This window comes from Pavona decussata, unplaced genomic scaffold (genome assembly GCF_977016875.1).
Source record: "Pavona decussata unplaced genomic scaffold, jaPavDecu1.1 SCAFFOLD_324, whole genome shotgun sequence".
NCBI classification, from domain to species: domain Eukaryota; kingdom Metazoa; phylum Cnidaria; class Anthozoa; order Scleractinia; family Agariciidae; genus Pavona; species Pavona decussata.
This window is the reverse complement of record NW_028145713.1, coordinates 1,100,900-1,125,546: the sequence shown is the minus strand read 5'-3', so window position 1 is coordinate 1,125,546 and position 24,647 is coordinate 1,100,900. Positions and strand designations below refer to the sequence as shown.

At 39.9% G+C, this 24,647-nt stretch overlaps 1 protein-coding gene and 1 long non-coding RNA gene across 2 annotated transcripts; one reads left to right on the top strand and one right to left on the bottom strand.

Moving 5' to 3' along the window:
* Window positions 1-860: 860 nt before the first annotated feature.
* LOC146453712 (uncharacterized) lies at window positions 861-2,921 on the top strand. The gene is made up of 3 exons (XR_014859460.1): window positions 861-1,122; window positions 1,612-1,671; window positions 2,842-2,921. It is a non-coding gene; the product is annotated as an uncharacterized LOC146453712 (long non-coding RNA).
* An 8,401-nt stretch (window positions 2,922-11,322) lies between these two features.
* On the bottom strand, window positions 11,323-24,322 carry LOC146453711 (uncharacterized). The gene is made up of 2 exons (XM_085096364.1): window positions 24,040-24,322; window positions 11,323-18,059 (listed from the first exon to the last, which is right to left on the bottom strand). The coding sequence occupies exon 2, from the start codon at window positions 17,987-17,989 to the stop codon at window positions 16,472-16,474; it is 1,518 nt and encodes a 505-aa protein (XP_084952490.1). The 5' UTR covers window positions 17,990-18,059; window positions 24,040-24,322; the 3' UTR covers window positions 11,323-16,471.
* Between the last annotated feature and the right edge of the window lie 325 nt (window positions 24,323-24,647).

Sequence of the window (24,647 nt, the reverse complement as noted above, 5' to 3'; positions counted from 1 at the left end):
ATGGATCATTAAAATTGGGGATTTTGGAGAAGCTGTTTACCAGCAAAAGCAAACAACATTAACTATAACCTCGTCACAAGCCTCTCAAGGAAGAAATGCCACTAAGGAATCTTACCGTCGTTTAGTGGGTACGGTTCCATTTATTGCCCCAGAAATTGCAAAGCCCGGTGCACGGTATACACAATTTTTGTTCCTGCACGAACTTGCTTTCCCATCAAACCCTCATCCATGGCACGGGGTATGCGAAATCCCTGAATTGATTGTATCAAGCGCTGAGAAGGGCGTTCGCCCATCGTTAACAGATCTCAATTTTCTAGTGGGGGAAGCCTTTTGCGAAATTATAGCAAAGTGTTGGACAGGTAATGCCTCGGACAGGCCAAAAATGTCACAAGTGTTCGCATGGCTGAAACAAATAGGTTCGAGTACAGTCAGTAGTGGGCGGCAATCCGAGTCGATTCCTGCTGCTATTAACTGCCCAATGGACCACGAAGGAGATGAAGACGATGGAAAAATGGCTGTTTCTGTTCAGCCCTTAGCCAATCATCAAAGTAAAGTTGCAGAAGAAGCTTGTAATATCCTATAGCCCAGGCTTATAATGCTAACGGTGGTACTTTGGACAAGGATATAGTGAACGTTTTTGAGGAAAATATCGCTGCCTTGGACGGCACTAATGCATGTTCGTTTCTCGCGATGAAGATTGTAGACACGCCCACTACTTCTGACTTCGGGGCCTTCAGAGATGTTTCTACCAACCTCAAAGGCGCTGTCGAGAACATCATATCGACCCTCACGAGAAAAATAAATAGACTGAGGAACATAAACGATCACCTTTCTGTGGAAGAAGCTTACAACGTGCATACACGTTACTGTCTGAAGACACGTGGGAGCAAGCGCCAAACACAAACAACCCAGTCGAGTCTATCAACAGGCAATCGATTCCGGAGAGAGGCAATAGCTTAGAACCGTTACTGGAGAATATCTATCGAGAAGATCGAGTGCAGGCTGCAAAAGTTATAGGAGCGTCCATGAATGTCTCGTTATCCTACCGAGACAACTTAGACGAGGCGAGAGGACGAAGAAACGATAGACGTAAAAGGAAACGGTATTCACGGTCAGACGATGGTAAGGAGTTTTCCTTTCACACAGGTACAGTGTGTATACGTGAAGAGCGCACCTTCGAAATGCCAGTTATAACTCCAAATCATTACTTGTTTCAAGAGCATACATAGGAATAAGCAAACTGGTGACTAGTGACTGGTGACATCCTTCTAGAGGTATTTTTGTTTTGTTTTGTTTTTGTTGTTTTTTTGGTTATGTTTTTGAGGCACTCATTCGGCTATTTTCCTCTTCGCATAGCGTTCGAAATCTGTTGCCAATTTTTGCCAATAAAAACAGTTAAGCAATCGCGCTGCTGTTTTGGCGCAACGACAGTCGTTCAATAATTGTTTAATTTATACATCAATTGCCAAATAATAGGGAAAAAATCTTCAAAATTTAAGTATCTCTAGCTGACTATGCAAAAGGCCCGTTAACTCATATGTTGGGTACTTACAATTTTTAGCCTCTACGTTTACATAATAATAAAGAACGACTCTGTACGAATGTTTTCAGGTCCACCGGATAAACGGCGACACTCGCAACGTCCACGAAGAAAAGAAAGACCAAAAAATGGTAATGATACTTTTGCTTGTGGCTGTGATTAATTTCGTTTGTCAATATAACATGCAAGAAAAAAAAAACCTCTCCAGCCAAAAACCATGAGTTAAGGAGTTATGGTAAAAAAAAGTGTTAACAAATTAAAAATTATGTGTTTCAATCAGATGTTCTTTTTTGAGCAAAAATTTTGTAGACCATTGACTAATTAGTTGGTAATTTTTTTTTTCCTTTTTGGTCTTTAAGGTTACCCGATACCTTCAGAGGAGTCTCGCGTTTAAGCGATGTAGCGCGTCCAGTTTAAACTGTAGATACCTAAACCCCATATCAATTTAAAGCTTATAAAGCTGACTATCAAACCATACCAAGAATTTTGAAATAAAATAAATTGTTGAATTTTTCACGACCTCTAATTGCGAGCGTCCGAATCACCTTTTAAAAGCTACAAGTCAAAGTGAATTTTGTTTTTTGCTAATTTAATTTGCTCCTCAGTTTCCGGACCCAAAGCGCTAAAAAAACGTGTCGGCGTTTTGCCATATTCAATCGCAGTGAAAAGTTATAGAGCATTTTCGAAATAGGATGAAAAAAATGTGGAGTAATCGTACAAAAATCGCTCTCGGGAAAAAATATTTCGAAAGAAAAAATTTGCAGACACGTTTTTGTTCAGTTATATGTTAAACTAGCTACTGTCCAAATTTGAAGGCAAACGAACAAATTCCTTTTGAGTTTTAGCTCTTTGAAGTGGCTCCTCCAAGTGAAATAAATTTATTCGAGAAAACAGCGCTAAAAATTCGGCAATTCATTTTATTTCAAAATTCTTGGTTTAGTTGGATAGCCAGCTCTATAAGCTTTAATTTGATATAAGGGTTCAGGTATCTACAGTTTAAACCAGACGCGCTACATCGCTTGGACGCGAGACACCTCTGAAGACACCTCTGAAGGTACCGCGTAACCTTAACAAAGCAACATTCGTTGCTGGGAATCCTATTTCCCTGATATAACCCGTTGTCCTACATAGCAAGCCTTGTCATTATCTCCATACACAGCAAATGCTTGATTCTTAGCAATGTCGTCCGTTTTAGGACTACGCATGAAGTAGACTCTAACCTATGGCCAGCAAGCTTACTAAAATCTTACAGCACTAAGGCGGCCACATATTTGATAGAATGTCTGCATTGTGTTCACCAGGAAACGCTCTTATTGGACGTAAAGTTGAAGTTGAATTCAACCGTGAAAATGGCAATGGCACTATCGAATACCTGGGCTGATGTCATTTTGAGGCCGAAATTATGAAGTACGAATTAGCCTTCGAATAAGCGCCCCAGCAATTTAACTGTAAATACAAAAAACAGTAAATGTTTTAATTTATATAATTTATACAGATAAATAAAACAGCGTTTCCGATGTAGTTTAAAATCTTCAGCAGTTCACGTTTGAATGACAGTCCTCAGGCTTTTAAATTGGGGTAAGAAGTTATCAAAAGTTCAATTTTGGACTAAGAAATTACGTTTGACCCCACAAATTCATTCTAACAATGGACTGTCAATCCAAACGTGAAGGGCTGGATCCAAAACTATTTCATCTTTATCAGCAAAGATTTTCTTTATGTTTTCTATTAAAACCGTCGCCTAACTATCATTAGGCTTATATCATTAGGCGTTCGCAAAATAGGATAGAATAAATTAGTGTCGGACGTATAACCAAATAATAATACATTGAAAATATATAACTATATACATGGGATGATTTACAAATGCTCAAGGCAGAGAATGATTTAACATTTATGATACAAAAGATGTTAAATGTGTAAAAAAAAGTTGGAAGAGAAATGGAAACTTTAATATCATTTTTTAAGGAGTTTAATTATATTAATTGGGGGTACTTCGAATCTTACAGAAAATTTAGGAAGATAAGTTACAGAAAGGAAGGACCGTTTCTTTTTCCTATTAGATTTCCCAAACAGAGGCATTTAACTTGCCGTTGTACAACGGCGAAATTTCGGTCTCCTTTATATACAGAGGCATTCACGTAGCCGTTGTACAACGGCGAGATTTCAGCCTCCTTCGTATATAGAGGCCTTCACTTCGCCGTTGTACAACAGCGAGATTTTAGTGTCCTTTAAATAGAGAGGCATTTACCTCGCCGTTGTACAACGGCCGGGCGAGATTTTAGTGTCCTTTATATACCGAAGCATTCATTTCGCCGTTGTACAACGGCGAGATTTTTGTGTCTTTTGTATACATAGGCATTCACTTCGACATAAGCATTCACTTCGCCGTTGTACAACAGCGAGATGTTAGTGTCCTTTATATACATAGTTATTTACCTCGCCGTTGTACAACGACGAGATGTTAGTGACCTTTAGATACATAGGCATTCACTTCGCAGTTGTGCAACGGCGAGATTTTACTGTCCTTTAGATACATAAGCATTCACTTCGCCGTTGTACAACGGCGAGATGTTAGTGTCCTTTATATACATAGGCATTTACCTCGCCGTTGTACAACGGCGAGATGTTAGTGTCCTTTATATACATAGGCATTTACCTCGCCGTTGTACAACGGCGAGATGTTAGTGTCCTTTATATACATAGGCATTCACTTCGCCGTTGTAGATCGGCGAGATGTTAGTGTCTTTATATACATAGGCATTTACCTCGCCGATGTACAACGGCGAGGTTTTGATCTGTAATAGATAAGTTGTTTATTTACATATTGCAAAGTTGGCGAATTTTTACTCGTTCTGTGTATTGAAACAATCACCGAAAAGGCGTTGTTGTAATATTTCGGCCAGCCAACACCAGCCTTCAGCGGGTTTTGTGTATAATTTTTTCTGATCACTATCTGTTTTGGAGCAGCCCTATAATCCTTCCTTAAGCGCGGGCGGTTTGGTTGTGTCCCTCTTCCTCCTTGTGTTTAATATTTTAATGTCCTATGTCTGCAGACTTTTGCAAAGTAAATGTTTAACAAAATTTAAGCTTTATTTTACGGTGATGTGTACGTTGTAGAAAGACTAAATGAGGCATGAGTACGCAGATATTAATGAACGTACAATGGTCGATCCTTTGAAGCAAAAAGCAATGCGTAAAATGTTTCCTGCTTTCGCTTCTTGAGATTTGAAGTAGATTGTGTGGTACGGTTAGCATCTGCTTCACTTTGTACCGCCGTCAGGCAATGATAATTCAAACGTGGGCATCTGAATAGCAGGAAGTACTAAAGAGAAATTCATTTGCATGTGTTTTGACAGCTTTTCATGAATGGAAATTCTAACCTGTCGGTTGAAACGAGGAAAGATCTCCTCTATTACAGGAAGTTTTCATGATGTACTTTCGAAACGAGATTTCTTCTAAACTTTTTAACGAAGAAGCTGAAATAGAAAAGCAGTAGTGACTGGCCTGCTAAGACTAAAAAAATATCTAGAGATATTTAGGTTTTACCTCAAGGATAAGAGGAAACTGCGAGCAATCCTCCTTTCATATGAAATTAACCTCCTTTCGTCCTCTTTCACCCATATATCGCTTGTCAGAGCTAAAGTGATTTTTGATAGCGTTCGCGCAACCCATCGACACGATTTCTGTTTGATTTCTTATATTCGCGCCTGCCTGATTTTCTGCAGCATCTGTTATGATAAGAAAGAAATGTGTTGTGAGCGTAGTTACATGACTTATTAGTTAGTCTAACAGGAAATCCCAACCGTCAGGACAGCGCGAGTTTGATTCCAACGGAAAGCGTAACTCTGTTTTTTTCTCAGTTTTCATCCGAGTTCGGTTTCCGTTCATATTGTTCTTATCTTATTGACTGAGTGGAGGTACGCCCAGACCGAGAGCCAAATATTTCCCCTCAAGCCCGACCTATCTCTGTCAATAAGCATTTTATCATATGACCACTGAGTGTTGAAAATCTTAGAAATTGTGTTTGAACCTAAATAGGATGGGATTGTGTACATCAGACGGGGCGACCGCTGGAAAACCACAAGGAATATTGTACAAAAAAGGCTTGTCCTTTATCTCTACGCGACGTGACAAGAAAGTCAGAGTTCACCGAAAAACGCGACCTATTTTCTCATTTCTGCTTTTCTTTAAGTCACAAAATTACAATTCATGTTTTCGGGAAGGGTTTAGTAAAATAAACATGGGTTGTGAAAATGTAAATCGAAGAGGCCATTAGAGGAGGGAAAGTCATTCAATAGTCGTAAACTATTACACTCTTCCTTTTTTGATTGGCTAACATGTCTAAGCCAACAGAAAGTTGACATAAAGATGTCAAAATACGTCAAAACCAACACATAACTTAAGGAGTGACAAAAGTTTGCTTCACTTTCACTGACATTGCTTACAAATGTTCTTCATCTGAAGACTCGATAAAATGTCGGCGTCGTTTCAAGCGCGTATTTGTCGAGCTCTCAGACTCCCTTGAACAAAGGAGAACGAGCGACTGAATATTAATGGCACTGACGTTGGCTACTGCAAACAGTGCCTGGGTTCGCTAATTTTGCTATCTTTGCTGTGAAGTGGAATTTTATACTCTAACTGGAACACGCGAGCTCCTGGGTTTGGAATCCTTTCTTCTCGGCGAGGTGGACGTTGCTGCATTGCTTGACGGAGTTTTGCCACTGAGAATTTTATACATGCTTCTTTGTTGGTCATGGGAAGCAACAGCATATCCCGCAAGACTCTGGGTTTTTTGGCAGACAACAAATTACCTTACATATTATTTTAAAAGTATATTAAGGATTTCTCCGACAAACCCGACAGTTTCAGACAGTTTGTCATTAGTTTTCCTGATAAACTGACAACTAGATCTCAACCGTTAAATAATGGCAATCCCGAATCATCGAATTTGGATTCGAGTTCGAGTTCGAGTTGGACTCCGAGTTGGACTTGGAGTTGGACTTCGAGTAAGGAACTTTTTATTTCGGCCAGGTTTTGTGTTATTATTTCTTGCGGACTGATCACTATCTGCTTTGAAGTTCCTTGATGAGGGCGGGCGGTTTGGTTGTGTCCCTCTCCCTCCTTATATTGGTTTGTTTGTGTCCCTCTCCGTCCATGCACAGTCAATCTTCCAAAATGCCAAGCCGAGGTGCATGGCCGCTTACGCGAGTTCCAGATCACCTTCTCAAATATTATTTTGACGATCTGAGGAGTTAAGCTGGGAGGATTCCCGGAACACCTTCTTAAATATTATTAGGCCCCATTTAGTCTCAATAATTTTGACGACATGGAAATAATATCTACATAACCACGTTCTGTTCTAATCCTTAGAGTCGATAATTCCTTTCTGTATTCAGAACGAAATACTTAGGACTTGTGATTTTCCCTGTGAAACATCTTTCACAAAACTCTTTACCAACTCCAAATGGATCCGCTCATTTTAGTGACCCAATGAACCAACAACTAAAATAGATGGCTTAATTCCTGACAGTTTCAGTTTCACTCGAAAAAGTAAAATGGAAGTGGTGAGAAATGTTCAGGGGGTTTGATACTAATTATAGGGCGTCTGAGAATGTGTGATTCATCTCTAAAACATTAAACTACATTATATGTATAGTGTAGTATTTCAAATCGTAAGTTACGTCATCTAGGGTTTTTACCATATATAAAATGTTTTCTGTTTGTCAACGAATCACACGAGAAGCCAATGGAAAACGTCTCAAACAAAACAACAAGCCAAAAGGGATTTTCCCTTTTCCCAAGACAAACTACCTCTTTGCCAAAGAATTAAAGAAACTTGTCAAGCTTGTCAGACAAAAAAGTCAACAAACGGCTGTTAGTGGTATTGAATCATTATCATGTGAATATTAAACGAAAAACTGTGTGTAAATTTAAACTTTTTACTGTCCACCTTGATTTTAGGGTTTCATCGTTTTCTCTTCTTGGTTTTCGTCAATTAGGTATGTTCACCTTGATTTTTTAAATTAAATATTAACTTAGAGTAGAGATTTAGTATAGATTTAAGTAGAGAGGTTGAAGTCCAAACAGTGGGTCTCTTTTAACCCTTTGGAGGTTAAAAAGTATTTTGCCACGCATGTATGCTTTTTTGTAGAAATCATATATACGCGATTTATCTTTAACCTTTTTGCGCTTGAAACTTATTAAATTACGTTTACGTGAGATAAATGTAGTTAATTGGAAAATTTCAACCTTTTAGGGTTGGTTAGCTGAGACTCAAGTTTTAATTTTTATCCTGTGGGAAGTTTAACGGAAGTTCCCTTATCTCAGTTTTCTTGTTTCACTGTCATTTTTAATTCTCTTACTTCAAAGCATTCATAATTTCATCATACGGAAACAAACCGGAAGTATCGTAATAGATTTCTGGAAAAAGTTAAGAACGCACCCAAAAAAAGGAACACGAATTTCACGGATAGTTGGTGGAGTTCGCTCACTAAAGCGGAAGTTTCTGTTGTTTGAAATTTCAAACTCTATTGAGGCTCACAATGTCTCATAAATATTTTTTCCAGCGTCGCTTACTTGCAGTTACTTCCGTCTCTAGGCTTCCTTGTTTCACTGTTCCTTCTAACACTACATAAGAACGAAAACCAGCCCTTGCTCACACAGCGGTCAAATGAGTGCGCATGCTCGTCACGCGTGAGCAATCTTACTCGGCAAAATGGCGGCTTTTTTAAAATTTCAATTGCTTGTTCTCATTTCGCGTGGATAAGCCCAAATCAAAATAGCTAAGGTTGCCGCTTTCAGGAAAGGTTCCTTCGAACTTGCTCCATCACATATCTTATTCAACAAAAAAAATATTTTGGTAACAGGTGTGAATTTGGCGATTGAAGTGGAGCATTCGTAATCGATTCACGATTGAATCACAAATCCCCGGAGCATGCGCACTCATTTTGCCGCTGTGTTACTGGCGCCATGATAGTCAGCCGCTGGCCTATGTTTCTGCAGGCTTCATTTGCATTTTGCAAGGTGAAAAAAGTACAGAAAAAAAAATGCGTTTTCAAACAAATGCGAATTTTGAGACAAAAACAAATATCCCAGTTGTAGAGTGCGATGATGTAATTATAAGTATAAACAAGCATAGGATGAAGAGCTCGGGAAACCGCCCGCCTATTTCCCTTCCAACAAAAGTCCCTTTTTTACACGGCAGGCAGGGAAACTGCTCATCCACTGACCGAAAGCCGGACCCGCGGGAGCGGCGGAAATCGAGCTTACTGACCGATGAAATCATAGGCAACCAAACCGGTTGTTATAAAATAATTATAAAAGTGTAAGGAGGCCATGCACATAACTGCTGGGAAAGTCATAACCCTATAACCTAAACCATCAAGTAAACTGACTGTTCAAAGTAATAGACGATCAGTCCGATATATTAAAATTCTAGCTTGGCTTCTGGGCTTGGGGGGATAAAACAATAGAAACTACGCTGAGGTGCAGAGAGGAATAATTAACTCCTCCCCCCCCCCCCCCCCCCCACGCCTCGTAGCCAAACTAGACTTTTAATATATTGGAAATGGTCTATTCGCGTTTGCTTTGGTTTTGCTTTACTTCGCTCTAGGCTTAGATACAAAATTTCGAATGAAAAAACTTTAGGATAGTTTTAGAGAAATTTTAGCTTCCAGGTGACACTTTGACAATACAGAGACGTTCCCCGAGCGTTGCGTGACTGACGAGACAGAAACTGTTTAGATTGGCCAGCCAGGGTAATTGCTTTGGTTTTGGGTTTACGTCAGTCAAATAAAAATCGCTTTTTCAAACATTTAGCCTGAGGAGAGGGGAGGGGGGTACTCTCTCTATTTCGAGATGACCGAAAGGGAGGATCCTCAGTTTAACTTAGACAGAAAGTGGGGTGCTTCATATTTGAGGCTATTTATTTTCATCTTGTACTAAGTATAATCAGCTGAGTCTCGTGCCGAATTTTTTTGTTTTTAACCATAACAGCTTCGACTCATTTGTAGTTAGTAAAGATAAATAAATTTCAAAGCACGTGGCAGTTTCCCCATCGATCTCTAACCATTGATGAAGTCCTGACACGGTCATAGAAAATACTTGATTTTAAGATGGTAAAATTGGTTGAAAAAATAGTCCGACTGGTCTGAAAACTGCGTTTGTAGTTAGATTGCAGTGCCAAATAATTTCTGTTAGCTCTAAATTATCAACTTAACTTACGAACTCTGAAACATGAAAACGAGAAGTGGGGAAAAGATATTTAAGCTGGATTTTTATGTCACGTTCAAAATTAGGAATAATTTAGCCCCCGTGGGAGGGGGGGGGGTACTCCCAAAAAATTGGATAGGGGTATGCGGCCCGCTTCCCAAAACCCTTACCCTATTTATGACCAAAATCTGCGATTTTTCCTACCCTATTTAGTACCAAAATGGCTAAAATCGATATTCTATTTATGACCAAAGCGGCCGAAAAACCATACCCTTTGAGGCCGCACATACCTATATAGCCCATATAAGGGAGTACCCCCCCACCCGGGAATTTATCGCGAAATGGCAAATGTGGAACTTTCAGTTGCTGTTGTTTGAAAAACAACACTGGTTATGGTTACAAAAAACAGTTGTGTGTTCTGTGACTTGGTCTTTGGATAAATCGAGGTGAGCCTGGAGTTCACTTTGCTTTGATAAAAACCTCACTTCTTTTCACTTATAAAAAGTGTCGTTCTTATGCTAACTAGTTTTCATTTTCATACGAAAAACAGTGAGGTTTCTATCAAAACAAAGTTAACTCCAGCCTCGCTTGCACTCAGAGGCCAGGTCACTAAGAACACAACTCTGAAATGGGTTACTGGGTATGGAGGCCGCTGTCATGTGACGTCACAGCACTCTGCTATTAAGGTTACCCGATACCTCCAGAGGTGTCTCGCGTTTAAGCGATGTAGCGCGTCCAGTTTAAACGGTAGATACCTAAACCCCTATATCAAATTAAAGCTTATAGAGCAGGTTATCACGCTATACCAAGAATTTTGAAATAAAATGAATTGTCGAATTTTTCACGCCCTCTAATTGCGAGCGTCCGAATCACCTTTTTAAAGCTACAAGTCAAAGTGAATTTTATTTTTTGCTAATTTAATTTGCTCCTCAGTTTCCGAACCCAAAGCGCTAAAAAAAACGTGTCTGCGTTTTGCCATATTCAATCGCAGTGAAAAGTTATCGAGTATTTTCGAAATAGGATGAAAAAAGTGTGGAGTAATCGAACAAAAATCGCTCTCGGAGAAAAAAATATTTGGAAAGAAAAAATTCGCAGACACGTTTTTGTTGTTTATATGTTAAACTAGCTACTGTCCAAATTTGAAAGCAAACGAACAAATTCCTATTGAGTTTTAGCTCTTTGAAGTGGCTCCTCCAAGTGAAAACAATTTATCCGAGAAAACAGCGCTAAAAAATTTTTGGTTTAGTTGCATGGATAGCCAGCTCTATAAGCTTTAATTTGATATAAGGGTTCAGGTATCTACAGTTTAAACCGGACGCGCTACATCGCTTGGACGCGAGACACCTCTGAAGACACCTCTGAAGGTACCGGGTAACCTTAAACGGTGCAAGTATTTTTAGGTTATACCTCGAACGGTAAACGCCAAACGTCACAATGCCATTTAACGTCAGCCACTGAAGCAAAAAGCGCGAGCATAAATAAGATCTTCAAGAAAAATCTGTTCCAAAGACATTTACACAAAATAACGTTTCCCATATTACAAGCAAAAAATGAAAGTTGTAACGCAATACAACACAGTAACTTTATTAGATGACATTCAGTTCATAAGTTTAGAGCGCTGCCGCTTGTGACAAAGTCCTTAATATAATAATGTTCTAATTAGACGTAACAATAATAATAATTTATTCACTTAATATAGCGCCTTTTAACATTAGAATGATCAAAAGCGCTTTACACGAATTAAAAAAAAATTATATAAAAATATAATAACTATAAAGAATTATAAGAAATATCAATAAAAACTAATACTAAAATAAACAATTAACTACCCCCAATGCCATTGCTAAGAATTACTTGTAGTAAGCTAAATTAAAAAGATATGTCCTAAGTTTTTTCTTAAAAATACTAAGTGACGTAATTTCCCGAATATTTGCTGGAAGGCTGTTCCACAGTGTGGAGGCAGAAGCATAGAAAGAACGAGCACCCAATGTGGAAAGCATGCGCCTGTACAAATTTTTAAATCATTGTGTGATAGCAAAATAACAAATTATTAATAAAAAATACTTTTAAAATTTCCGTAGCCTAGCTATATTCATAGTTTAAGGACATTTTGTAGAATTCTGTGAATTCGTTGTCGAGAACTTTTATTTGCATTAAAATTTTACTTCCTGTGTTATAATATACTCTACGTTTCAATTTTTCATTCAACACTTGACTTGCGATTCACTAGCAGAATTTCCCGCGACGATAGAACAGTTTTCAAATGAGTGTCGTAAAAACCGAAACTACAGTGATTACTTTGACCAATCACAACAAATGCAATCGGAGCAATCACCCAATCAGAATTCGAAGCAAGTACGTGTAACCAGCACTAAGCGCGGGAAAACGAGTGCGAGCAAGTCACAATCAGTTTTGTTTTGTTTCTCATTGGCTGAAAAGGTGGCGCGAGTTTTGCCAACCAATCGCAGAAAGTAGTAAAGCAAAACCAAGGCAAATGCGAAAACATTGCTTTTCGAAACACTCAATTGAAACCGCTCTATCCCTCACTCGGATGTTCACAATTACTCCCACTTTTAATAATAATAGCCGTTTATTCACAAATCCAAGTTAAAAGTAATCACTTTAAATTATCAAAGAAACAAACAAATAAGGAATGGCAAGACTGATATGAGGAAGAATTTTTCCTAATTGATGTACTTTGTTTCAAAACCAAGATATAGAGAAAAAATGTAACTATAGATCAACAGGTCAAGGTCTTTTAAGCCTACAAAAATAATAAATTTATGGCATCCAATATCTGTAAAAGGTATAATCCATTTTTTATTCCCACCTGGGGCATTTTTGAAAAATAATTTCAGTATCGACCTAACATCTACTCTAAATAACTGCCCACATCCCTTGAATATTCATCCCATTTTGCCGGAAGCATGCATACTACTAAATAATCTCCTCCGGCTATCATAGAACAGTTTTCAATTGGGTATCGAAAGCAGCCCCGCTTTTGGTTGGTTTTGCTTTACGCAGGGTACTTTCTAGACCACTTAGAAGTAAAATTAACCGAAACAAAAATCATGACTTGCACGCACGCTAACGCCGCGTTTCTTGCGCTTGAAGCCATTTAGTTGTATTTGCCTCGAGTGTTCACATTCAACTGAAAACTGCTGTACCCGATAAGTAGGGTATTATTATAAAGTAGACCTTAAAACTCACCACAAAAACTAACAAACTAGAGAATCTCACATGGCCATACAACCTACAGATTAATAAAGATGAAATAAATCCTAATAAACGCCTTGTAATATAAAGGAAATAAAGCAAAGCCTATTCGTTTAAACAACATAAACGAATTTCAAATGAGGTAATTTTGCAAGAAACTACCAAACAGTATTTTCAACGACACTAGCTTGATGAGAGAAAAATTAACTTTCAATGCCCAATAATCCATTAAGACATAACCATTGCACCACCAATTTGGGGTTATACCCTGTTTGTAGTCTGAGTTAAAGAACCACTATCTTAGACCAGACTTAACAGGCTTGGACGCGTGGTAAGTCTGGTAACTCAGCTCCTGCAAAATCAGGGTTACCCTGGTCTATCTATTTGAATTCGAAAAGTGTGGTTTTGCATGGTATATATGAAAACCCTGTTTGTAGTCTTGTCCTAGATCTTAAGCCAGACTTACCATGCCTGAACGCCTGCTAAGAGGTTATCAATTTCCTGAAAAATCTGGTTTGACCATGGTAATACCTTTAGGATTTCATCAGTTCACAGGCACAAGGTAACGGCCAGAAGAATAAACTGCCACTGGAAGGTATGGTGTGCTAGCAGTAGTTTTCATTTGAATAGATAGACCCCCAAGTTAGCCTATACATGAACTTAGGTTTGTTTCAGGTGTAAACATCTCGTAAAGAAATCCAGCTACTCGATGTATTTCTAACGCTAAGTATGAGGAAAACATCCCGAGATGTGACCATTCGAAAAAAACAAAACAAAAAAAAACAACAACAACTATTGAGCAGCGATTTTCTGGGCACAGCTTTTTAAAGCCCGATTAAGTAAATCCTGAGCTAACGTGAACTTTGATTCGAGTTTAATTACTAATCAATAAGCAGTTTTCCCAGAGATTTTCCCCCCCTCAGTTTTGATTTAGACTTTTCTTTAGCTTAAAAGCAGCTGTTAAAACTATTTTTAACGAAACAGATGAAAACCTCGGTTAACTTTTAATGGAGGATTAGCGTTAATTGGCTTTCGACCAACCGGGCCCAGGAGGTTCTACCCTTGGTTTCCTAAGATTTCGCACCTTGAAATTTTAGATACACTTTCCCTTGGAAACTTAAACTGAGGTCGGTTAATGAACTAGATTTCGGCTACTGTACGTCGGGCCGATTTTTCTTTTGGGCAACAACATTTGAAACCATGACTTGGGGTACGTTCGATTGACCCAATTCCGAAATAGGAACACATACAACGATGACAAGAAATCCTTCATAAAAGGCTTTAGGAGTTACTGAAGTGCGAGACGGGTCTTAAATTTGCATGTGTTAGCAAAAATTCGCAGAATTGGCCTCCCAAATTTCTTAAAAAGAGAAATTTAACAGCTATTCCTCTTATTAAATTCCGGAATTAGTCAATCGAACGCAACCTTGGATTCAACACGATTGCTATCTTCCTACCGGTCTTTTTTTTTTTTCTCTCAATAGACCATATTCGTATTCTCGGTATTGAACTGGATCGGGCTTGCAATGGAGGCTCTTGCGGGGGAATATATTAGAAACTATTTGCATGTTAAAAGATTTCCCTGCATAAGCCTCGTGTGCAAGCTAGTTCCAGCTCAATACCAAGAATACGAATACGGTCTACTGCTACAGTGCAACATTCGAATTGAAGCGACCGTGACAGCAAAGCAACAGTGTGTTTAACAAAGGAAGTAGCGAGAGATATTTCATGAAATAGCACTTTTCGCGTTTCACTGATTTTCGATGTCCAGATTTTAAATTGAAAAATATTTTAATTTGTGACAATGCGAACATTGCGATTTGCCTTCTTATCGGGACGATCGTGTTCCTTGCAGTGCCATACCAGCAGGTTGAATGACTCATCGCAATGTTTGCACTCATTTAGAAGGCTTCTCTGCGTATACTCATCCGTTTTGTTTGCAAGTTTATAATCGACTGAAACGGCTCTAACAATACCTAGGACACTTTCTACCTGACCGCTCAGTTTACAAACGGAATTTACAAAAGCCCAGAGAAATGGTAATATACCCGAGTCCTTCAAATTCCATCGAAATGGCGCACACTATCCTCAAAATTTCTTATTTCAAAAAATGTGTGGAGTCAGTAAAATGGCATATTCCATTTACAACCTGAGCTGCCTTGACCTTGTCTGACAAATAGAATTAGAAAGCGCCCCTTAACTTATAGGGTCGCCTTTTAATATGTGGCTGGTTAACGTTGCGCCCTTGACATTGGAATTGTTAAAAATTCACTTCCAAAGTGCTTGAATCACAACGCGGCACCTTGGAGTCAACAAATTTATTAAAATGACTTCGAATTGAGTTCAATTCGCTTTGCCGCAAAAGAATAATTAGTAGGGGCAGATCCAGAAATTTTGGATGGGTGGGGTCCAATTGTTACCTTACATTTCACACGATTGGCACCAACGAAATTGCCTCATTGTGTATCACTGCGTAACAGGATATTAATTTCAGTACACCAAAGCATTTATTTGCGAGCAAGATTGAAATTTCTTTCGAAGAAATATCTGAAACATACGGTGATAAACACTGGCAAAATTTTGTCATTGTCAGTTGATGTAACACCTGAGCTAGGGTGAGCTCTACCCAATGTCTAAAGCAATGAAATATCGATGGGCTTCAGCAAATCTAAAATTGTCTACAAATTTCCATGTATTTGCGATGTTCTTTTTCTTAGTCAAGCTCAGATTTCAAATCTGAACTTTAACAGAACCCCTAGGATTCCTCGGAACGTGTTCCTGGATCCGCCAGTGATTAGTATTGATTTTTATGTAATATATCAAACACGAGACGCTGTGTTTCATCACATATCAAACACCGAGAAGAGAGTTGAAAATACGACGCGTAGCGGAGTATTTTTGACGTACTTCGAGGTTTTTGATATTGTGATGAAACACTGTGACGAGGGTTTGATATAACTTCTCAAACAAACTGATTTTGAAGGAGAAATTAAGGATGCAAAAACGAGATATCATATGATATCCCTAATACGTCACGGTGCAGATTTCCTTTGTCTTTGGCTTTTGAATTATTAATGAGTTTGATAAGTAATATATCAAACACGAGGAAGAGTGTTTCATCAGATATCCAAACACTGAGAAGAAGGTTGAAAAAACGAGGCAGAGCCAAGTTTTTTTAAACGACTTCGAGGTGTTTGGATATCTGATGAAACACACTTTCGAGCGTTTGATATGGCTTCTCAAATGATCAATAATTCTTGGAGAAATTCAAGGCTAAAGTTGGCAAGATTTTATGGTAATTAGGATCACATATCCAAACCACGGTCACGGTAGTGATTTTCTTTGTTTTCTCTTGATGAATTATTAATGAGTTTGATAATAGCCGGTTAGCATTCTGTTAGTGTAATCTGAAAACATTTTAGAGACAGTTTTACAACGTTAGCTTTCAAATAGGGTGAGGGCCACTGCTTACCATAATTTTGAAACAGCCTGGCAGTTTCATTATTCCTCTTCGGCCGTATGGGATCGTTCGTGTCTCTTGCAAGATGGTGCCCGGGCAAATGTTTGATCACAATGCTTGCACTTGTAAGGTTGGTTTCTCGTATGAATTAGTTCATGCCGCTTACGAGTTGTCGTTTGGCTAAAGGCCTTTTGGCAGTACTTGCATTTGTATGGTTTTTCTCCTGTGTGGACCCGTTCATGAACCCTGCAATTTGAGAAATCGGTGAATCGCTTGCTGCAATGCTTGCACTTATGAGGTTTGTTTCCGGTATGTCTTCGTTCGTGTGTCTTGACAGCGTAAGGAGTTTTAAAGCTCTTGTCGCAATGACTGCATTTAAAAGGTCTCTCGTCAGAGTGTTTGCGTTCATGTGTCTTGCAATTTGCGGTCTGGTTGAAGCGCTTATCACAAAACTTACACTTGTAAGGTTTTTCTCCAGAATGTCGCCATTCATGTGCCCTGACGCCTGCTAAATCCTTAAAACACTTACCACAAATCTTGCATTCGTATGGTTTCTCACCCGTATACGTATGTACTCGTTCATGTCGCTTGCAAAACGCTTTAGCAGCGAACCACTTGTCGCAATACTGACACTTGAATGGCTTTTCCCCTGTATGTGTTCGTTCATGTTGCCTGCAATGTGCTTTCGTGGTATGATACTTATCACAGTAACTGCATTTATAAGGCTTAGGGGTTTTCTCTCCAGTATGAAGTCGTTCATGTCGCTGGAGAGATGACCTATGGGTGAAACGCACTTCGCAGTACTTGCATTGGTGAGGTTTCTCTCCAGTGTGAAGTCGTTCGTGAACCCTGCAATTTCCTATATCGGTAAACCACTTATCGCAGTAATTGCACTTATGCGGTTTTTCTCCTGTGTGCACCCGTTCGTGTACTTTACAACGCGCGGAATAGCCAAACCGCTTATCACAATATTGGCACTTATACTTTTTCTCCCCTGTATGTATTCGCTCGTGTCCTCTACAAGCTGACGGATCGTTAAAGGCCTTGCCGCAATACGTGCACTTATGGGGCCTTCTCCCTGTATGTATTTTTTCATGTTGCGTGCAACTTGATGAGGAATAAAAGGATTTATCACAATGTTTGCAGGCGTAAGGTCTCTCTCCTATGTGCCTTCGTTCATGTTCCTTGCAATCTGCTGATTGGGTAAAGGGCTTCTTGCAGAACTTGCACTTGTAAGGCTTCTCCCCGGTGTGCGTTCGTACGTGCACCAGCAAATTCGTTGAATTAACAAACCTCTTGTCGCAGTAACTGCATTTGTAAGGTCTTTCTCCGGTATGTATCCGCTCGTGGGACCTGTAAGCCGAGTGACTGGAGAAACGTTTTTCGCAATACTGGCATTGATAAGGTTTCTCCCCCGTGTGTGTTCTCACATGATTCTTTAGTTTCGCTGACTCTTTAAACTTCCGCTTACAGTAGCTGCAAACGAATCGCTTGGCGGCACCACCAACACGTGTTCGCTTTTTCCGTTTTCGTTTTTGTTTTTGTTTTTGTTTTGGCATGTTGCAGTTGGTAGCAGCGACGCAGACTGTATTGCCATCAAGTTCAAGATCAGGACAAACACTTGTTCTCCTAAAGGAAAAGCATGTTTAAATCAGCGTGTTTACCTTGATCTCACAGAACAAAACTCTCCCTAATAATTCTCAGCGGAAATTTAAACTCTTTTATTTAAAATCTACTTTCCCATAAAACGGGATAATGGTGTTATGGTCCGTACAGCCTGACCACAATTTTGAGGAATGTCCTCTCATGAGGGTCTTTTATAGTGTGTCGGTTTGGCGGTTTAAGCCAATTTTGAGTGCCGTTTTGCGGTTTCATTCACATTTATCTAGTGGTTTTATTACGGTTAAGAAATTATCGTGCGGTTGCAGAAAATCGTCAATTTAGCTCGCGGTTTTCGGTTTTTTAGTGTTTTTATGGCGGTTATTCAAACAGAGTTAAAAGGCTTAGGAGACTGAGCGGTAACTTTATCGTGCTTATAGCTTCTCTCTTAACAAAGGGTTGCCTTTTGGGGGCTGGACCAAGTCAGTCACAATCTCGTACCCAGAGTCCTCAGGCTCTTTGGCCAGCGGTTAGTCGCCAGGAGAGACTCTGGGGACATCGAATTTTTTACTGCAGGATTTCTGTGGTAACAATGGAAAACGTTACGGAACAGCCAATCAAAAAATTTTAATTTTTTCGATGTCCCCAGAGTCTTCCCGGTGTTGCCCCGCTGACCAAAAAGCCTGAAGACTCTGGATACGAGTTGAGTCAGGGCTTTCCACTGTGTCCCCGGCCATGTGGGGAGGGTTGGGGAAATAATTTGACATAAGGTCAGGCTTCAAAGCTTCGAAAGGGTCACAAAAGCACGTGGAAAGATGGCGGATAATGTGGCGAATGTCGATATAATTTTAAAAACGTGTTGCCTTATTTTACAAGCTGTAGGGCGGTGTCGGTTTTTAGAAGAAAACGAAAGTGGTTTGCGGATTCGAAGGAACAAAATATGGTGGTTTACGGAAAGTACGACCCCCTATAATAGGCCCTTTCTGTTTCGCCACCTACAAACAAACATGCTAGCCCAAGGGCAGCAAACAACGGAGGGAAAATCTCGTTCATGTGGTTAGAAACTAGCCTACGAACACAGAGAAGCGACAGCCGGAAATACGCCTGGATTCACAGGCTAGCTAGAAGCAAGAAAACAGGATTTTTACCAGCAGGAAGAGAGAGCTTATCACTGCACCCACCGAAATCTCACTGGAAAACAGACTTAAAGACATTTTGTCAAGCTTTACAAGCCTTTTACACTATCCGGTTCACGTACTACAGAAGGTGTTAGATCAACCAGGGATTTCGACTCCGAAATGTCCTGGTGACGTTACGTTTCAGTCCAAGTTAAATGTCACCCGTTCTGACGTTCGTGTGTTTTTTTTTCAATGCGTTCGTGTGGGTAAATGAAATGAAAGTTTATTCACGAAGACTCACAATGGTTGACAAAGCTGACAAAGCATAGCTGGCAAGGCAATGGCATGGCATAGCATAGCAGCATAGCTGACAAAGCAATAGCATAGCATAGCATACCACAGCATAACATAGCATAGCATAGCACAGCATAACATAGCGTAGCATAGCCGGAACAATGCATAGCATAGCATAGCATAGCATAGCATAGCATAGCATAGCACAGCACAGCACACCATAGCAAAGCATAGCATAGCATAGCATAGCAGAACACAGCATAGCATAGCATAGCATAGCATAGCATACCACAGCATAACATAGCATAGCATAGCACAGCATAACATAGCATAGCATAGCCGGAACAATGCATAGCATAGCATAGCATAGCATAGCATAGCATAGCATAGCATAGCATAGCATAGCATAGCATAGCATAGCATAGCATAGCATAGCATAGCACAGCACAGCACACCATAGCAAAGCATAGCATAGCATAGCAGAACATAGCATAGCATAGCATAGCATAGCACAGCACAGTACAACATAGCATAGCATGGCATAACACAGCAAAGCACAGCATAGCATAGTATAGCATAGCATAGTATAGCATAGCATAGTATAGCATAGCATAGCATAGCATAGCATAGCATAGCATAGCCAAGCACAGCACAGCACAGCACAGCACAGCACAGCATAGCATAGCAAAGCATAGCATAACATAGCATAACATATAGATAACAAAGCGTAGCACAGCATAGCTAAACAAGGCATGGCATAGTACAGCACAGCATAGCATAACATAGCCAAGCACAGCACAGCATAGCATAACATAGCGTAGCAAAGCACAGCACAGCACAGCACAGCACAGCACAGCACAGCATAACATAGCATACCATAGCAAAGCATAGCAGAACATAGCATAACATAGCACAGCATAACAAAGCATAGCATAACATAGCATGACATAGATAGCATAGCACAGCATAGCTAAACAAGGCATGGCATAGTACAGCACAGCATAGCATAGCACAGTATGGCATAGCATAGCATTAAGCACAGCATAGCATAGCAAAGCACAGCACAGCATAGCATACCATAGCATAGCAAAGCAATTAGCATAGCATAGCACAGCACAGCACAGCATAGCATAGCATAGCACAGCACAGCATAGCATAGCATAGCATAGCATAGCATACCTTATTAGCAAAGCATAGCAGAACATAGCATAACATAGATAGCGTAGCATAGCGTAGCATAGCGTAACATATCATAACATAGATGGCATAGCATAGCACAGCATAGCTAAATAAAGCATGGTATAGTACAAAATAGCATAGCCAAGCACAGCATGGCATAGCATAGCATTAAGCACAGCATAGCATAGCAAAGAACAGCATAGCATAGCATAGCAAAGCAATTAGCATAGCACAGCACAGCACAGCATAGCATAGCATAGCAAAGCACAGCATATATAGCATACATGTAGCAAAGCATAAAATCGCCTAGCATACCATAGCACAGCATACCATAACATAGTATACCTTAACAAAGTACAGCACAGTATAGCATCGTATCTCATAGCATGGCATAGCAAAGCACAGCAGCATAACATATCACAGCATAGCATCACATAACATAGCATAACACAGCATAGCAAAGCACAGCACAGCATAGAACAGCATAGCATATAACAACATAATATAGTAAAGCATATAGCATATAGCATATAGCATGGAAAGCACAGTACAACACAGCACAGCATAGCATGGAAAAGCTTAACTTAGCACAGCAGAGCATGGCAAAGCATAGCATTAAGCACAGCATGACACAGCATAGCACAGCATATAGTGAAACATAGTAGTAACATAGCTGGCATAGGAATAGCATAGTACAACATGTACAACAGTACAGCATATATAACACAGCAATGGGATAAGATTGTATAGCATAGCATGGCACAGCAAAGCACAGCATAGCATAGCAGTAATAAAAGCAATAGTGGTAAGTAAACCGCAGCACAGTATGGCACCACATATTGCAGCAGTATAATTGTATTAGCATACTGCACCTGCATTAGCACCTGTAGCACAGCATAGCATGGGGATACAACATACCATAGCACAGCCAGCATTAAGTAATAGCATAGCACAGCATAGCACAACATAGTATAGTTTAGTACAGTTCATAACATGGCATGGCAGAGCATTAAAAGCATAGCAGTAGCTCAGCAATTGGCAAACCATAGTCGGTGCAGCATAGCACAGCACAGCATAATATAGCATGGCAAAGCATAGCATAGCACAGCACAGCACAGCATAGCATAGCATAGCACAGCACAGCATAGACAGCATATCACAGCACAGAATAATATAGCACAGCACAGCACATTTATTACATAGCACAGCATAGCATAGCATAGCATAGCATAGCATAGCATAGCACAGCACAGCACAGCATAACATGGCATGGCAAAGCATAGCACAGCACAGCACAGCATAGCATAACAATGGCATGGCATAGCATAGCACAGCACAGCATAACATGGCATGGCAAAGCACGGCATAACATAGCACAGCACAGCATAGCATAACAATGGCATGGCAAAGCATGGCATAGCATAGCACAGAACAGCATAACATGGCATGGCAAAGCACGGCATGGCATTATTAGCACAGCATAACATGGCATGGCAAAGCACGGCATAGCATAGCACAGCACAGCACAGCATAACATGGCATGGCAAAGCACGGCATGATAGCACAGCACAGCATAACATGGCATGGCAAAGCACAGCATAGCATAGCACAGCACAGCATAGCATATTAGCATACCACATGTTATAGCATATCAGCACGTTCACCGCACAACATAGCACATAGCATAAAAAAGCACAACACAGCACAACATAGCATAGCACAGAACAGCACAGCATACCACACCACACCACAGCACAGCACCGCACAACATAGCACAGCATAGCATAGCATAGCACAGCACAGCACAGCACAGCATAACAAAGCTATAGCACAGCACAACACAGCACAGCACAGCATAGCATGGCACGGAACAGCACAGCACAGTGTTGCACAGCAAAGCATATAAGCATAGCATAACATAGCATAGCGCAGCACAGTATAACACAGCATAGCACAGCACAGTTAATAGCACAGCAAAGCACGGCACAGCATAGCTGATAGCATAGCACAGCACAACATAGCAATATATAGCACAGCATAGCACAGCACAGTGGTCACAGCACAGCACAACAGCATAGCATAGCACAGCATAGCATAACATAGCATAGCATAGCACAGCTGACAGCACAGTGCCATAGCATAGGATTGCATCTTAGCATAGCATAGCACAGCAAAGGATAGCACAGCACAGCATAGCATGGCATAGCAATTAGCTCAGCGGCCATAGCAATATAGCATAGCATAGAGGGCATAGCAATAGCATAATATAGCATGGCATAGCATAGCATAGCATAGCAATAGAATAGCATATTGCATAACACAGTACTTCACAATATGGTACGACATAGCATAGTGTAGCCCTAGCAAGAGCACAATATAGCATAGTAATATATCAATTACATAGTATAGCACAGCACAGCATAAAGCACAACATGGCACAACACAGCACAGCACAACATAGCAATAGCTAGCATAGCAAAAGCATAGCAATGGCATTGCATATTATAACATACAAGCCCAGCAAAGTACAGTAAAAAAAAACATGTATAGTAAAGTATATCGCAGTATAGACAATATAATTTCTACCATAGCACTAGTTACCAGTGAATTAACAGGCTGGTCGATTTGCCAATGATAAACATGTTTTTGGTTCCAATTTTGCATTCTCGGTTCTAATATTCTACGGTGCCAATTAATTCATGTTCACCATAACCAGAAATAGAGTAACAAATAGAATAAATATGTAACAAATAGAAGGGTTTTGTGGTTTAATCATCCTTTTCTTTTGCTGAGAAACCTGATAATGATGATGGTGATGATGATGATGATGATGATGAAAACAACCACCTACTGTCAACAGAGCTTTATCTCAAGACGATCACTGGATCACACCTTGCACGATGAACAGGGTGTTTTCAAAAATGGGGGCGGATCCTCAGTTACGGAATGCATTGTCAAAACCATGCTTCCACAGATATAATATTTCCCGGCGTGTGATTGTAAAATCGAAACCTGATTGAGTGTGTGATTCTTAGCGTATCCAAAGTGCTCAAACTCAAAGTGATCCAGAACAATAACTTCCGTGTGAAATTTAAAACATTCGGCACGCTAATTAAAATATAATGGCTGTTCTCATTCAAGCATTCAAATTTATTCACCTGGATTCGCATCCTCGCCGTGTTAAAGAACTTTTGTGAAAGCAAGGTAAGTTGCTCCAATGTCTGCGAGGGGAAATACGGCCGACATTGTTATGATATTGATGCTAATTCGAACCGTGTCTGAAATTAGCATCAATTAGCGATCAAATCGACGCGAGCCGCAACAGACTCAAAAACACTCCAAACATTTGGCGGTAACAATAGATGCTGTTGTTCCAGTTTAAACACAAGTTTGTGCCCACAAATTTCAAACAGACTTACCTGAACACGGCAAGAAGGAGACAACTCGGGATAATCTAAGATCGAAGCGACTGCAATTACTCTAGCTTCCTTGATCGAGCAAAGTACGAAAGGTGGGAAATTTATCACGTGAAAGAATCACAGACATTCGTCACGCCACTTTTTGTCACGTAATCACAAGGTTTAAATTAAACTACTGAGGACGTTAATCACCCGTTACATCTCTATTAAACCATTGTACTGTCCAAAGAGAAACTCACCAATCGCGCTTACCTTCGGTTTTCTAGGTCTGTACCAACTGAAACATTGCGTGCAAATTATTACACCTCTTTGTAGGTTATAAAAATTCTTCTCCGGATAAAGTCATGTCGTCATTTATCCTCTCAACTTTTACGTGGATCATTGACAAAAGTCACGCAAAGCGATATTGAACAGTCCAAAACACTAGACATTTTTCATTGGACTCCCTGATTGATTATCGATCTACTGCTACGAGATTTATCGCCAATTAGGTTTTACCCTTCTATATTTTCCTAAATAATCGAATGATGCTAATTATCTTTTGATTCCTTATGGAAGTCCTTCGTTTTTGCAGTAGCTGATGAATATGTCAATAGTTAACTAAGTTG